At 41.4% G+C, this 16,293-nt stretch overlaps 1 protein-coding gene across 8 annotated transcripts in view; it reads left to right on the forward strand.

The window, feature by feature from the left end:
- The first annotated feature begins 4,673 nt into the window (after window positions 1-4,673).
- Window positions 4,674-16,293, forward strand: part of atp2b2 (ATPase plasma membrane Ca2+ transporting 2) — a 67,756-nt gene continuing 56,136 nt past the window's right edge. For 2 of the 8 annotated variants that reach the window (XM_031851570.1, XM_031851562.1), the window contains exon 1: window positions 6,075-7,425. In XM_031851570.1, the coding sequence (XP_031707430.1) occupies window positions 7,227-7,425 (199 nt within the window). In that variant the 5' untranslated portion in view covers window positions 6,075-7,226. Of the gene's footprint in view, window positions 7,426-16,293 lie in introns of all 8 variants that reach the window. The other 6 variants (XM_031851536.1, XM_031851544.1, XM_031851553.1 and 3 more) reach the window with 4 other exon arrangements.

A 16,293-nucleotide genomic window follows, 5' to 3' on the forward strand; every position in this document is an offset into this window, starting at 1 on the left:
ATAATAATGACTTTCATGCTACATTTGTTTGTTACATGTCAATATGCTTGGCAATAAAATTCCAGTATTTATTTGGTTACAGTTGTTAGTGTGCATCCACACAGCTGCTCCAGGCAGGATTACACTCTACTTCCCCATATCTCCCTCCACAGCCTGAGCGTGTTGCTTACATTGTATAATGGCAGTTTGCTCAGTAGGAACACTCAGGGCAAGGTATTCAGGTGGCCGCGAATACGGCGGAACTCCTCACATGCAATGCTAATGAAAAATGGCACCAAGGCGAGAGGAAAGGTGACATCTGTAAAACACAGAAACAGAAACGCAAAGAGGCCAGTGGACCTGAGAAGGAAAGTGAGGGAACGACGGAGTCACCCACAGTGGAACACCGTGACATATTTCCGTGGCACTTCTCTGTTTGGACAAAATACTTATAATGCTCAGTGCCTCCTCCTCTCACAGCTTTAGCATATCACCTGTTCTCACTTTTTTTTTGGTCCTCAATATCACTCAGCAGTGACACGCAGCAACCCCTGAGGCTGTCTGGGTTGCCTGGCCAACTGCTTTTCTTCAAAACCCCCTCACTGAAGCCGACATAGGCTAAGCTCACACACACACACACGCGCACATTCGTACATGCCTCGTTCTCTTTCCCCTTCTCTCTGACTCATCCCTCTCTCTCTCTTTTTTTCCGCTCTCAGCTTCATCGTCTCCTCAGCCTGATATGTGTTGGAGCTGCAGTCCTTTTGGATCTCCTGCATTGGTTTCCAAAATAACCTTTTTCTTCACCAGACTCTGTCTGCTGCGCTTAGTTAGCATGACGGCTGCTTTCAACCCAATTAGAGAGCGCTGATGGTGGCTGAAAGAATAAGGCTGTCTGTGTGGTTGTTATGTAACAATTCACCTCAGAGACAATGTCAGTTAACGTGGCGGTCTCTCTCTCTCTAGGTGTGTGCACTCGGATATTGCAGTGCAGTATTGCAACGCAGCTGCTGTCCAATGTGTGTATGCGTGTGTTTGGGGAATCCCAAAGCTTTGTGTAGCTGCCTCTGCTGCGTAGCTGATATTTATTATTTTATTTCCCACATTTTTTTTATGAACAATTAGATATTATAAACGGTTCATTGCAGTGTAGTGCAGGTTATATTCAACGTATGTACAACTCTTAACAACAGTAAAAGTCTATTTTCTTTCTCTTCATTGAGTTTATGTGACTTCTCAAGCATCACAGAAACATAGCATGTGCTTGAACACACTGTTATTAAGTCAAAGTAAGCCTTTCTCTGATCTCTGCCTTCTGCATTGTGACACCATGCGGCGTAACTAACATACTGACTCAGCATGTCCCTTCCTTTGTGAATGTTTTGTCGTACAAGGAGTGGACACACAATTATAAGAGCATTCCCAATCTAATATATCCCCATCCAACGGTAATGCTCTAATTCCTACCATTGTGAAGCTATGAGGAGTTTTTCGTCAGTGAGCTGTTGATTTTTGCTGCTGATCATTTCTGGGGCTGTCCTTCGTGGTGGTGGTGTATCGATTGCATCACAACGTAAGGTGCTCATGCTATTTAAAATGTTGAAATGAAGCAATCTGATGCTTTTGAAAACGTTTTGAAATGAATCTCTTCATGTCACGATACAAACCCGCGAGCATTCATTTTATAATGGGATATTACGGGCGTGCAGGTGTGCAGAGCAGCTCTCTCATCGGTGAAGTCTCCTGCACTATTTTTTGTCACAGGCAGGGGGAGCTGTATGCCACAGCTTCTGCTGGTGGTGCAGTGGGCACAGCTCCTACCTCAGTTCTGCCTCACTGTGTGCTCAAGGACATTTTGAGACAGACACGGAGAATGCGCATGGCTTCGATGTGGAGGACAGCAAACTACCCACTGCTTGTCAGGCCAGAAACTTCTCATCAAAGGGAAAGCAGCAAAATGTTGAGGAGCACCGTTCCATCATTAATACTTGTTCTTTATGATCACAGAGCAGAACAGAGAGACCCAGCAGACGACTCACCGGGCATAAAGAAATTATAATTAAAGGTCAAATGGATGCTAAGACAGAATGCACAATATTACATTGCACATTACGTGTGAATTTTAACAAGCCTCTCCTGGAGATGAATAGAGGCTGTGATGGTTATGTCATCAAGACACAATTACATAAAATAGCCTGCACTGTATTTTTTTGAAGTGCACCATGTACCTGCAGCCTCAGTCAGTGATTTCTAAAAACAGAAGCATATGCACTCAACTAATATGTCACCGTTGACCTGTCTTATCACTATTTTCTAATATTTGAAGGCTTGAAGATTTGATTTTAGGGCATTCAGCTTAAGGCTCTCTCTTGACGCTATAGTTAGTAGTGTTGTTCAGCAAAAATATGAATACTGCAGCATCGCTCGGTGGCATTGTACCACATTTTAGACACTTAGACACGTAAATGAATAAAACAATGTCAAAGTCTAAAAATTATAGTTAATAACTCATGTCAAACAAAAATAAGACAAGAGTTAAACACCTGAACTAGACATGATTCTACAACATGCCACTCTAAACAATTGCACCGTTTTTTACGGTGCAGCTACCGTAATTTATTTTTACTGCATCTTACCGTATACTGGATTACAGTATGTGATCGTAGGATAACTGGGTTTTACGGTCATTTTACGGTATATGCCAGAATGTTAACGTTTATTTAGAAAGGATAATAGAACCTGCTACTTTTGCATTTAATTCCCAACAAATAAAAGAATAACAAGAATAGACATTCCATACGTCATATGTTTTAAATCCACCGCAAATTTACAGCAATTCATTAGAGTGACCTTCTTGGCTGTACAGACTGACTTTGTCTTTATGTTAGTAGGCCTTTTTTGTATCTCAGCTGTAGTAGATCCCTCTGTGTTTTGTCAGTCGTCATACGGCAAAACACTATACAGTATGGTGGTCAGATGGTCTTGGCATCTGGCTGTGGAACTTCACGTTTTAATGTGGTCCCCATATGGTGTTCGAGTTCATAAAGTCCAATTAAGTATTCTCGCACTTTAGGTAAAAAGCTGTTCATTATTGCAAAATCTACCCTTTCTCCTTAAGTCTTTGATCAAATGTTACTCATTACTCACTGTCAACCCATGGGGAGCATGCCAACAATTATACAGACAGACTGGCACGTAGGCAGGGAGGTAGACAGAAGAATAGCACAGCAGGGAAGTGTTTTAGTCCGCTACAGATAGACGGGTTAGCAGCATGACGGACAGACGGGTACAAAGACGATGAGGGAAATTTGCAAGATGATAACAAAATCATGAAGCGCTCCATATCCCCAATGCTTAACTCACCCTCGGATGTTCAAACTACTTAGCATTAGAACCATTTTGACTGCCTTTATCGTGGTTTTATCTGATTTTATTCAAACAAAAGTTCTACTTAGAGCTGCCTTGCTTTTTTTATTAAGAAAAGAGAAAATCTATTCTGTGTACATACTGTATATGCATGTTAGTGTGTCTATTTGTGCATGTATGTTTACACTATAGAAAAAAGGAAGAAATGAAGTTACTCAGCTCAGGCTTCAGCAGTGCATTTCAACCTCTAGCTTACCTTTCGCCTTGCTCTTTCTATATGCTTAAACCTCTTTATTCCATCATTCTGTATTACATTTTTTATACCTGTCCTTTGGTCTCCAGCTTCCTCCATCTTTCAACTGTTGTCTTTTGCTATCTACATTCTTCCCACTGTCTTTCCCCCCCCCCCCCCCCCCACAAAAAAAAAAATCTCAATCTTTCTACTCCTGCACATGTCATTGTAATTTAAAAATAGGCAGCAGCAGCCCGGCAGAATATAACACCGCCACTACCAGTCACCAGCCAACATGATAATGTGAAACACGCCGCCTTACATGGTGGGGAAAAACAGATGTTATGAAGGGAGCTGCTCCGACATTCTGCGTTATATTGGTGAAAACACGGCATTTCTTTCCACAATTTTGTTTTACTTTTCTTTCACGCTAGAAATATATTAGAAAAGGATGAAAGAATGACATGCAGACAAGGTGGTCATCTTGCATCTAATTGAAGTATGAATCACACAGCGTAGCTTGCTGATGCTGCTACTTTCTCTGATAGATTTGAGTGGAAGAGTGCAGCGTCCTCTTTTTGATTAATAACTGGAGAAACTATCCAAAACCCATCTGAGCTAGAATATGTAATGTCTTTAATTTAAAATATTGTCAGTTGGTTGAGAAAAAAAACAAACATTTTCCTTTGTTGGAAATGCTTTACAGAAATGTATAGCAGGTCTATTAGGCCCCACTTGTCCAGGTGACATTGCCAGTGCTGTCTAACTTCAGCAAGGGCTGGAGCTCATTAACAGACAGGACTGGTTCCTGTGGAGTTACAGATGTGTGTTCACGTGTTGGCAGGATCTCTTACTACCCTGCTGTGACAAGGTTGTTGCCCCCTGATCCCGAACGCACTATAGTTTCTGGTACTCGTCCCCTCCGCATCATCGTGCTTGATAATTACGATCAGACACCTGGTTGATTGTTTCAGTCCGGTCGAATTAAGCAGCGCATGCCAGCAGTGCCAAGAATCTGAGCACGCTCACTGCGTCAGTGTTGCTGAGTTTTATCTGACGCTAAGTGAACTGTCTGTGGTTTCCCATTGCTACTTCCAAACAGACAACAGATGGCTTGATAAACTCTGTATCTTGTAACATGCTACCTTGTGTTGTTAACTTATACATCAGTGTTCTCTACATGTTCTCTAGGTTCTGGGAATGGTTTTACAACAAAACGTCTTTTAGCAGTGACATTAATAATGTATTCATGTCTGTGTTACCTAGGCATTCTATAACATTTTTACTGCATTCCAACAAAGGTTAGACAACTTCAAAAACTCCATTATCTTTGCTGTAGTTTAAATGTGTGGAAAGATACAGATTGCACTACCAGACTCCAGGAACATGGACAACATTGGAGCTACTTGTCCTTGGCTGGTTTAATGTTCTATTTACCTCAGACTACACATATAAACATTACATTTTGTAGATTTTATTACTTGGTAAAGCAGGATTCAATTGGTAACGCTGGCCTTTTACATATAGGAATTTGGTGTGCGATATAAAGCCCTGTGCACCTAAACCCTCATGACCTCCAAAGAATGAATGACCAAATCACTCATTGTCATTGTATGATTTTGTAGTTTTTTGTAATGAATGGAGCAGCCGGCCATGCTGCTGTTGTAGTCTTGGCTGAATTTAACTGACTATACCAAGTGTTTGTGCATTGTATTGTGACATTACGTGTTTGTTTGGAATTGGCTAGGTAATGAGAAAACTCAACAAAGACTTGATGACATTAACAAGTATTGCTGGTGCTGCCTATTCTTCGTGCCACAGGCCTCTATTGTTGTCTAAGCACTATTAAAAACACAACAATGAGCCACACCATTGCACTGGGAGACATGTTACTTTATTACAATGAACCTGAGCACTTTGAGTCCTGGTGCTGAAAATAGTACCAACTCCCTATTAAACCATGAGTGATTGCTTAAAAAAGGACACTAATGGTGTCCAGAGGTTGCAGGAAATTATCTAAGTTGTCATAGAATTAGAAATTAGATTTTTTTATTTACATCTTCAGTAGCAACAAAGGTGCTTGTGGGTGCCACAGACAAGGTGGAAGAGAGGAAGTATTTAAAGATGGACTAATAAACTGTTGATGTTGGTCTTTTCATGGGATTTGTCAAGAATAAAATAATAAAGACTTATGCCAGCCACATCTTTTGGTACCAAGAAATTAGTTTTGTGACTTGCTAACTTGTTAACGTAAACTGGTCACAGACTTTGAAATATCTTAATCCAGTGAATTTCAGTGTAACACCCTCACACTGTAGAAGTCTCCTCCATGAGCTGATTGTCGTCCTAAGGCGAGAGGGTGGGAGACATGGAGGGAAATCATTAATGCATGGCTTGACAAGGCAACAGGCAGAGAGGAAGGGATTGCTGAGCTAGAGTGATTGCATAGGAGAGGTCACTTACTGTAGAATGAGAGAGAACTAGAGGTGAGATAGCAGCAGCAGCAGCTCTTCAGCTCAGCCCATCCTCCCTGTGACAGCGCAGCGTTACGTGCTTCCTCTCCGCTTTGTCGTCAGAGTAGCCCCAGCCTCCCGCCCGCGCACAACTCCTCTCCGCTCTGCACCAGAAAGGAGCATCCTCTTCTCTCCGCCCTCCCTCTCTTTCGCATCCCTTTCTCTCTCTCCCTCTCTCTTTCTCTCTCTCACTCTCTCTGGCAGTCGGTGTGTCCTCACGATGAGTTTAGCAGCACCAGTAGCAGCAGCAGCAGCAGTAGATAGAGACAGCCAAGCCATAGTTACTGCAGCAGCCAGGAGAGGCTGTCTCTCAGCCGTGCACCATCTACCGCTGCATTCACCCCTGACCTGAGAACGCAACACTCATTTCTTGTGCTCTCTGTCTTTCTCCCTGCTCCTCCCTCACCTTCTGTCCTCTTTGAATTCATCTCTCGAATTCGTCCCCCCCCTCCCTCTCTCTCTCTCTCTCTCTCTCTCTCTCTCTCTGTCTCTCTCTGTCTCTCTCTCTCTCTCTCTCTCTCTCTCTCTCTCTCTCTCTCTCTCTTTCTCTTTCTTGTTCTCCCTCTCTCTCTCTTTCTGTAGCAGTGATGGGGAGGACCACCATGTAGAGACAGAGAGGCAGCGGAGGCAACAGCAAAATAGCAGCAATGGGAAGCCACACATGGAGCGGGTCTGGACTGCAGCCGTGGTGAGCCTGAGACCTACAGGACTTTCAACCACCATCATTGCCCTTCTCAGGACCTGACCACTGGGGCTGTCCAACGCTCACCTGGATGCTCCCCACTTGTGTTTCGTCATCCCCTCCTCTCCTTGTTCTCTGCTGTTCTTTCTCCTCTTCTGTTTCTTCTCTCTAATGGTTTTTGGTCTGCCGATACCTGACAGTCACTCCTGAAACAGAGAAGCTGCTCATCGATTGATCCCCTCGGATTCCCCCCTTCCCCTTTTTTTTAATCTCTCTATCTGCCTACTTTACCTACCAGTGGCATTATTTTTCTTTTTTTTTGGTTGTCTTTGCCTGCTTGATACCTATTTTGGATTTTTTGGGGATGAGACTGAGCTCATCTCTTGTGCAAGCTTTTTGATTGATCTATAAGCAATAACAAACACTAATCTAACTGACTTGACTAGCTGCCATCATGGGGGACATGTCCAACAGCGATTTTTATGCCAAGAACCAAAGAAACGAGGAGAACCATGCGGCAGCCTTCGGCTGCTCGGTCATGGAGCTTCGCTCGTTGATGGAGCTGCGTGGCCCAGAGGCGGTTGTCAAACTCCAGGAGGACTACGCGGGCGTAGAGGGTCTCTGCAAACGACTGAAAACCTCACCCACAGAAGGTGAGTTCTGGTCCTTGTCTGTGTATGTGCTTGGGTGTGCATGTGACTATGTGCGCGCTATACTGTGTATCGTATGAGGGATCTCATCAGGTTGATGGTAGATTTTCATTGTATTTGCTTTTAGTTTGAATATGCATCATTATACACTCGGCCCACCTGCTTAATTTGATGTAAAAATAATTTGTAAAAGCGCAGAAGCCCTGTAAAGCACCTGGAGGAATGCGGAAGCACAGTATCAGCACAGCAGACAAGGGAGGGAGTCCTGTTTGAAGGGACTAATGAAAATTAATTTCAGCCAGCTAGGGTTAGACCTGTTTAGTATGCATAGAAATCTCTCTGGACAGTTTAGGCCCCCCTCACTCTCCTTCCGCCATACAAGCCCCCCACAACCAACACACACACACACACACACTTACACACACACTCACACACACACACACATCCTTGTCATTCTCCCACCACGTCAACCAATCAGCCGTAGCCTTATTAAGGAGCAGGTCTCTAGGGCAACACGGCAGAGGTTTTGGCCACGTGGGATGTGCTGTGGCATCCGCAGATATGGACTGGTCATGAGTGGAATGGGAAAGCTCCAAGCACAATAATAATAATGAATATTTATTTATTTTCAGTGAAACATTTAAAAAATACAGTGAATATTTCATACCTACTGTTTATTCAAATATTTATGCAGATATCTACTGTTAAATGGCCCATCCTTGACTTTTTCCACATATTACATACAGGTAGGATTATCTGTTGCTTCGTCCACAGCTGCAGTAGAGAGAGCACACAAAAACAGACCTTTCTGATAGCTTCATCTGTGTATTGAATATTTATAACTTAAAATCACCCACCTCCCCTTATTTAGGGACCATTGATTAGTATCCAGGCAGTGTCACCTGTGTGACATCAGAGGTAACCTGTAACCTTATTGGCTGATAGCCACAGAAGATTTTGTTCCCAGGTCGAGTCATCCAATAGCACCGCTTTTAGGTCAGCTGCTGGTAATACCTGGCAGAGTTAAGTAGATAGATTCACAGAATCTTCCGATTCGAAACAAAGAGTGCATAAAGAGCAAATCAAAATGTGATTGAATAGAATAAAACACTGATAGACACCGCTTCAGTTAAGGGATGCAGTGTCTATTGCTCGTCACCATATTTGCAACATTAGTGTGGAAGAATGCCTGCAGTGTTACAGCGATACGTAACATGACACTGAATTTAAACTAGCAATAAAATTGATCATAACAATCATAAAATTATAATTCTTTGTCCCATTCTCATGAGCTACCTGATTAGATTCACAAACATTATTTATTTTAGCGTGTTAAACACTTCCAGGATTACAGCTTTCAGGCTTGCGTTAAAACTAAAAATGAATGTAATTAAACTCATGATACTGAAACAGGAATATTGTTTTAATTAACATGCTTTCTGATCCGGGTAATCTGATTTGTTGAACCTTTCACCAGTGCCACCGTGTGTGAAACACTATCTCTGACATTGAGGGGCTAGCACTTTTGACACATAATTACACGCTCTAGCTCATTTGAAACATTCAACATGTTTATATTAAATGTTTGCAGTGCATTCGTTTCAATTATAAACTTCCACACTGACATTATTCTGGATCACAGTGCAACATTGTAGCCAATGGCTAAAATAATAATGATAAAAAGATATAAAAAAAATATTGCTCATTGTGTTTATGCTATTAATTATTTTGGCATTTATTGGATTAAAAAATTGATACAAGAATGCATCGTGTATCTTGCTTGGATAAATGAGGTTCTTCCATATTATTGTTTGTCAACGTTTCCAAGGGGTAAAACCATTTAAGTTTGCCACATTTCGGTTGAGATCTTGTCCACCTGCTAACAAGCAGGATGCTCCTCTCCTCTCCTCTCATCATATGAATATTAATTGTTATGATTAAGTGCATTAACTCTAAAAAGATCATTCGCTCATTGGAAACAGAGTGATGGCATCTGGCGCTATTTGCATTAGTGATCCTGGGTGTTTCTGTGTTTATGTCGTGCGGGTTCCCTTTGTGTGGTGCGTGGGCGCTCCACAGAACATATGTTACCTCCGAAATATGATCATTGTAATTATCCTCAAAGGTATTCGGCATTGTTTGCTGTCATCATGTGTCCTGTGTGTAATGTGTACGTGTCCCAGGGGACTGTGTTTGATGGTAAGAGGCCTTAAGCACGCTTGACCTAGCCACGCATACTGTAGCCGGTGCCAGCCCTTTCACATGATACCAACGGTTCATGAATGGCTAGTCCATTATTCAGCATAAATTCATAATGGCTCTGTAGGTATAGAAATGCAACCAGTGAAGGGTTTGCACTCTCGGCCGCATGCATTTATAGATGCGTTTGGCACCAGGCTTCTGCTACATTGTTGCTACAGTACATACAAATGTACAAGTTAGAAAAGAAAGTAGAGGACATTTTAGAAGCTTTTTTCAAAAAATGCATTTGATTAGAAATATAAGTTATATATGACTTACGGTTAGAGTAAGGGGATCACTCCATTTCCAAGCAGAGTAGTTGGAAAATATGTGAAAGATTGAGGACTGCATCAATAAATGCACACAGGATGCACATTATGCACATGATATAAAGCTATAAAGGAAAGAGAATAACGCCACAGTTTGGGGGAAACAATCTAAATGTTTCAGGAAGCTTCAAATTTCTTCAGGCATTATTATGTTTATTCATTTTTTAAAGGTTTCATGACCCTAATGGATGGACAATTTCCAAACCCACAGTGATTGCCTTCACTCAGGATGCAGTTACCTGTGTGTTGCCTTGTAGGTGACTGTGGGGTGAAGAAGCTAGCGTTTCCCTCAGGCAGCCAGCAGGGTGAATGGTTTGAGTCATTCAGGGGCCAGATGGGATGTCAGGCAGGCTGCAGCTTAGTTTCCAAAAACAGACCAGCTTCTCTTGAGACAGGGGAAAAGACGGTTGGTTGGTGCTCCCAGCTCCCTACCCAGTGTCCTGGGTAGGGAGCAAGGAATTGTAGGAGAGCGCTCAGGGCAGAGACATTGCTCGAGGGTTGAGAGGAGGAAGAGGTGCTCAGGACATCAATGTTCTTTGATGTTGTGAGAAAGGAAGGCAGGAGGGTAGTTGGAGAGACCGTGCGGGAAATTAGGAATAGATATAGATACAAGTGTAGAAACCATTTTATATACGAGGAGTCTGTCCAACTCACAAAACTAGTGGTAAGCTTTTAAGCAGGTATGACTGCTAATTTTGTTTAAACAATTTGGAAATGAAGCAGTGAATGTTTTAAAACATGCATCACTACAAGTTTGCACTAAATTGTATATAATACCAATCAATTTGGGGACTGTATCCAGTACACTTAATAGTACTGTATTATTGTCCAAAGCAGAACACGAACCAGCAAAAAGAGCGGCCTTTCTTTTTTTTTCAGTTCTCTGCCTGCAGAGTTGCTCATCATGACTTTACACACCAAGGTGATGGAATGAAGTGCCTCCTTATGCATGCTGCAGAGAGATAGAACTAAATTCTAATTAATACAGCAGGAACTTTGAATAGGCAATACAATTCAATATGGTAGTAACATTTAGCAATTTGTTCATTTTGTATTGTCTTATATTAAAACCAGCCTGGGACAGAGATACCCCAATGTCATATCCTCACCCTCACACTTTTATGTCTAATATCTCTTTTTTCCTCTACAATATCACCACTTCCCATTTCAGTCTTCTTACTACCTCCATCTTCTCTTCATCCCCCCTTGGACGCCAGTTCTACTGATTTGACTCCCACTGCACATACACACTCTTCACCTCCACCACCTACAAATCTCCCTCGACATCCCCTCCCCCCTACCTCCAGACAGTTTTATACCAGCAGCTTTTGATTAGGTCCATACCCTATTCTTACCAGTATTTCAATCACACCAAAACTATATTTCAAATGTAATGATCTCCAACCTAATATAAAAAACGTATTCCTGAAATGTATACATTGAATCTGTATCCAGCCTAAATTGGCAATGGTTATCCATTCCAGGTAAATTATATTTACACCAACACCTCATCTCCCATCCACCTTTTTTTCTCCTCTTCTTCAGATTGTAAAGTTAAGAGGAGTTATTTCAGTTACTGCATAGCTCTGAAAGTCTCATCAATTTTCTATGGAGACAATTGCAGGCTTTGTTCACGCTTTGATGGGCATGAAACTGTCACAGTTAAATAATCTGTACAAAAGATGAGCAACTGTGTTAGAAAATATCTGGATCTTTGAAGAAAAAAAAGTCTTACGGTTTAAGTCTGTGCACATAAAATGTACGGACAAAAGTCAACTACGATTCCCATGGTGCACTTTTTGGTACGAAACACGCTGCCACAACTCTCACGCTGCTAACAGCAAATGAGATGGAAATTTTACACTTTGTAGAAATCAGGAAGTTTATTCTGCAGCATACATTAGTTCACTTTCATCACCACACCTTACTTCTCCTCCATTCTCTCTCTCCTCTGCTCCCATTTCTATTTCGGTGTGCTGGTCGATCGCGGGTATCCCAGTGGGCCAGTGTACAGCGTAGCCTTAATAGACCTGCTCTACATCTATAACCTTCATCATCCCTCTCTTCTACTCTCACTTGAGTTTCTAACAATGTAATAGTGCTGGAAAAGTAGCACACCATTTCTAAACTTCCTTTTGTCCCATAAACTATTAAAACATATAGTACCAGAATGGCGATTTGATTTTTTAAAATTGTATTAACATGTTTTTTCTTTGTTGAAACAAATATTTTGTCATTAAGATGACACTAGTCTTTGACAAGTAGGAAAAAATGGCTTACAGAAATGCAGGTGACCATCAGTTGATTGAAGACCGTTTGTTTTTGGGGGGGCCCCTGCATTGCTGTTTGTGGCATGAGAGAGAAATGACAGAATAGGATGGTGGTCGGATGATATGTCAGAACAATGCTGGTATTTCTCATGTGAGGAGGTTGTTGATGGTTCTTGTGTTAACCGTTTTTTCGCTGAGGGTGAATACTTGACTTGTTTATCCGAATGTAATTAGATACCACACACACAGCAACACCACACCCTAAATGTCTCTACACACACACGCACACACACACACGCGCACACACACACACACACACGCACACACACACACACACACACCAACACCACACCCTAAATGTCTCTACACACACACACCTCATAGTATCTCAAACACTGTATAAACATATTGATCTGTAACCAGTGATTTATGCGAGACGTTGCGTTGATGCCAAGGACACAGATGAGAGGGACAGTATGTACAGTATGTGTATGGTTGGCGGTGAACAAAAAGAAAAAAAATGGAGTTGTAGCAGGAGAAAGCGAGAAGATGGGATAATGGTTAGATGTATAAAAATGAGTAACATTTTTCTATTTATCTTTATTCTTTTGCATTATTCTCTTACCTGGAAATGAGCCTTTTTGCTCTTCCGGTTCCCTTATTGTCAAATTCAATGTTTTTTTTAATGGGGTTTTGGTTAGATGCCTTAAGTAAGTTCTGCGGTTAACACATGCTTAATAGATATTAATTTTAAAACTTTTACTTGTTTTAGAGAAGGCGTTTGCTAACAAGTGGCTAAAAAACAAAACGGCATCATGCCGAAAACTAGTCCTCATTCAACTTGGTGGTTATGATGTGAAGTCATGCAACCGTGGTGTAGTGAATTTATACCTTTTAGCTGTTTTCTTCTGGCGGTTGTATTGACACTTCATAAATCACATTTCCTTGTTCAATCGTGAAGATTATCTTGCAAGTGAGTATCATAAAAATGTGTTTGCTACAGAGCTTATTTTCTATAATTATTATTTAATAATCCCAAATTAAATGGAAGAATCCCATTTGCTTTTTTGTTTTTCCGGGTTGGCCTACAAAACTACGTCATCCCTGCAGAACTCTATTCCTCCCACATCTCACACACTTTGTTTTGTGCAGCATGACGAGGCCTTTAAGAATTCTATACATATCTCATGAAACTGTTTGCCCCACTCATCTGTCATCCACCTTTTCTCACCTTCTCTCTATCTTCTTCTCTCCATCTCTCTCTATCATCTCTGTGTCTGCAGTGTCTGGTTGAAACACCTCTCCCATTTCATCTCCTTTCTTTCTCATGTTCCTTCATTCCCACCCACCTCCTACCTGTTTTCCTTCTAATCTTTTTTTTTAATCCCTCCCTTGCAATAAAGTCCACATTTCAGTCTGTGTGCTGCTACATTTTGGCACATTCTCCTCTTCTAATCTTAACCCTGTTGTTAATTTTCCTCTTCTTCATTCTTCACGTCTGTTTGTTCCTCATCCCGCCTCTCCTCCTTGCTCCCCTTCTTTTCCTCCCTCCCTCCATCCCAGTCGCAGCACCACGAGCGTGTTCCCCTCTGACGCAGTCTATTTAATCTCTATCCCACAAGGGATCTCTCACATGGAGCAGCCAATGTCTTTATTAAGGGCATTTTATTCTGCTCTGCAACTCCTTCTGCTCCTCCTCTCCTCCTCTCCTCCTCTCCTTCTCTCCTCTCTGCCTTCGCCTCTCCTCCCCGCCCCTAGTGACTCCGTAAAAGAGAAAGAAGAGGTAGAAAAAGAGAGAGAATGAAATAGGAGGCAGTGAAGAAGAGAGAGAGCTAGCTTTCAGAGGAAAGATTATAAATGATATACATCCATTTTGCTCTGTGAGGGAGCAAAACCATATCATGGGTAGACACACACACACACACACACACACACACACACACACACACACACACAAATACACACCACTACTCACACAGGTGTTCTGCTGCAGTGTAGTAGCAGTGACCTTGAGGCAGTGTCTAAGCAGTATTGTGGCACAGTGGTCAATCACTCTATAATAGTACTCTAAATACAGTATTAAGAACATTTACTGGGAAGGGAATGTGCAGAAGTGTTAAGGAGCGATTCAGCGGATAAATGTCTTTTTAAAAACTCCTGATTTTATTAATGGTTAATAAACGTTTTATTGATGCTTTAAGATCTAATCAACCAAAAAGACACTTACACTTTGCATTGCCAAGTTGCGCACACAAAAGTAAAATAATTATCTCTGGTTAAAGTGTATCTTCTGCCACAGATCTATGTATTAACCATTGATAAAGTTGTTAGTGACAACTGATGAAGCTTTTTCCATGTCTTACTACAAAGTACCTTCTTTTAAATGCAGTAAAACACAAAATGATGAGCAGGTGTGTGTTAAAAAATGATCATGGCGAATGACCATTTCAGCTGGGACATTTTGTGAAGTGCAATCACTTCTCAAATCCTAAGGCTTTTATATGAGGCCTTGATTACTGTCTCTGGAGAAATACACTGTGGGCTGGTTTCCCAGTCAGGGATTAAACAAGGTATTTGACTGAAACGATAGTTATATCCATTAGATGTCCACTGAAAGGCATCCCTAGTCTAGAGCAAGTCAAATGTTTGTTTGTCAAATTTCCCTTGAATGTGCAATATATCTTGAAACTGTTTCTCTTTTAATCAATAGTGGAGCATATCAGCTCAAGCCAGTACACCATATTGATTTCCCGTATGACAAATATACCAGTTATAGAAGTTATAGGAGAATCAGATGAGCTAGAGATGGAGTACCACATTCGCACAATCCCAGTAGTACATGCACACACACACACACACACACACACACACACACACACACACACACACACACACACACACACACACGGATGCTGGGCATGGCTGGCAGTGAAGTCAGCTGTCCCAAGAGATGCCTGACTGAATTAAAAGGACAGATGCCAAAAACCAGACTCTACTGGCCTGCTCCCATAGAGCCTGGTGCTGACTCACAACAGTATACAGTATGTCTGAGTGTAGAATACTACTAGTGTACGGATTGGCACTCAGTAGGCATGACTGAAAATTTTAAAAAATTAGACGTGGTTTTCTTCGTAGAGTCCAGATATGAAACTGACTGTTAAGCAATCCAGTGCTGAATAAACAACATATACATATGCTCAGTCAACTTTGAAAGTATAGTAAAAGAAGTACAATTCTCACATTGATATTCATTTACTATGATCTAATGTTGTATGGAATACCATTTATTTTAATATTAAATTAATGTCTATGAAATAAATCCTGAAATATATAAATGAAGCAATACATTATTACACAGTTCATTAAATACATTGTTTTTTAAAGGTCTACTTTTATTTATTTCAGACAACTTTTATTTAACGATTCCAAATCAATTTCACAGCTCTTTTTTTAAACTGTATTTTAGTCTGTTATATTAAAATGACTAGGGCATGGTTACTGTAACATTATTAAGAACATATTCATTCAACAAACCAGTGGTTCAAACTAAGCAAGGACAACCAATGCTCTCTCTAAAACAAATCACCAAAACAAGTCAAAGAGGCAGTTTGAGTCCTTAACACTGAACAAAGAAAACGATCACAGAAAAACTGGTACAATCCTTAAACTTACAACTATCAAGAGCCTAATTTAAATGCAAAAACAGGACGAGCCCCCACGTACAGACGAGCTTCTGTAGCAACTCGAATTCAGCCAGTTCAAACTCCAGTGCCGGGAGTCTGATCCCTGTAGCTGCTACGACTCCCCACCGGATCAAAACACTTTCTGGCTCAGTTGTGTCCTAGCGGATAACAGGTCAGCTCTTTTCATATTTCCTCAAAGTGTAGTAACATTCTCTATCCTTATTTTTCATCTGAAACTATACATTTATGTACATATTTACATGTCTTGCAGTGTACGATGCTTGTACAAGTGGGGGAGTATGGTCTTGCTCCAAGCCCCCCCCCCCCCCCCCCCCCCCCCCCCCCCCC

Source organism: Anarrhichthys ocellatus, unplaced genomic scaffold, assembly GCF_004355925.1.
Source record: "Anarrhichthys ocellatus isolate YVR2014 unplaced genomic scaffold, GSC_Weel_1.0 scaffold1, whole genome shotgun sequence".
Lineage (NCBI taxonomy): Eukaryota > Metazoa > Chordata > Actinopteri > Perciformes > Anarhichadidae > Anarrhichthys > Anarrhichthys ocellatus.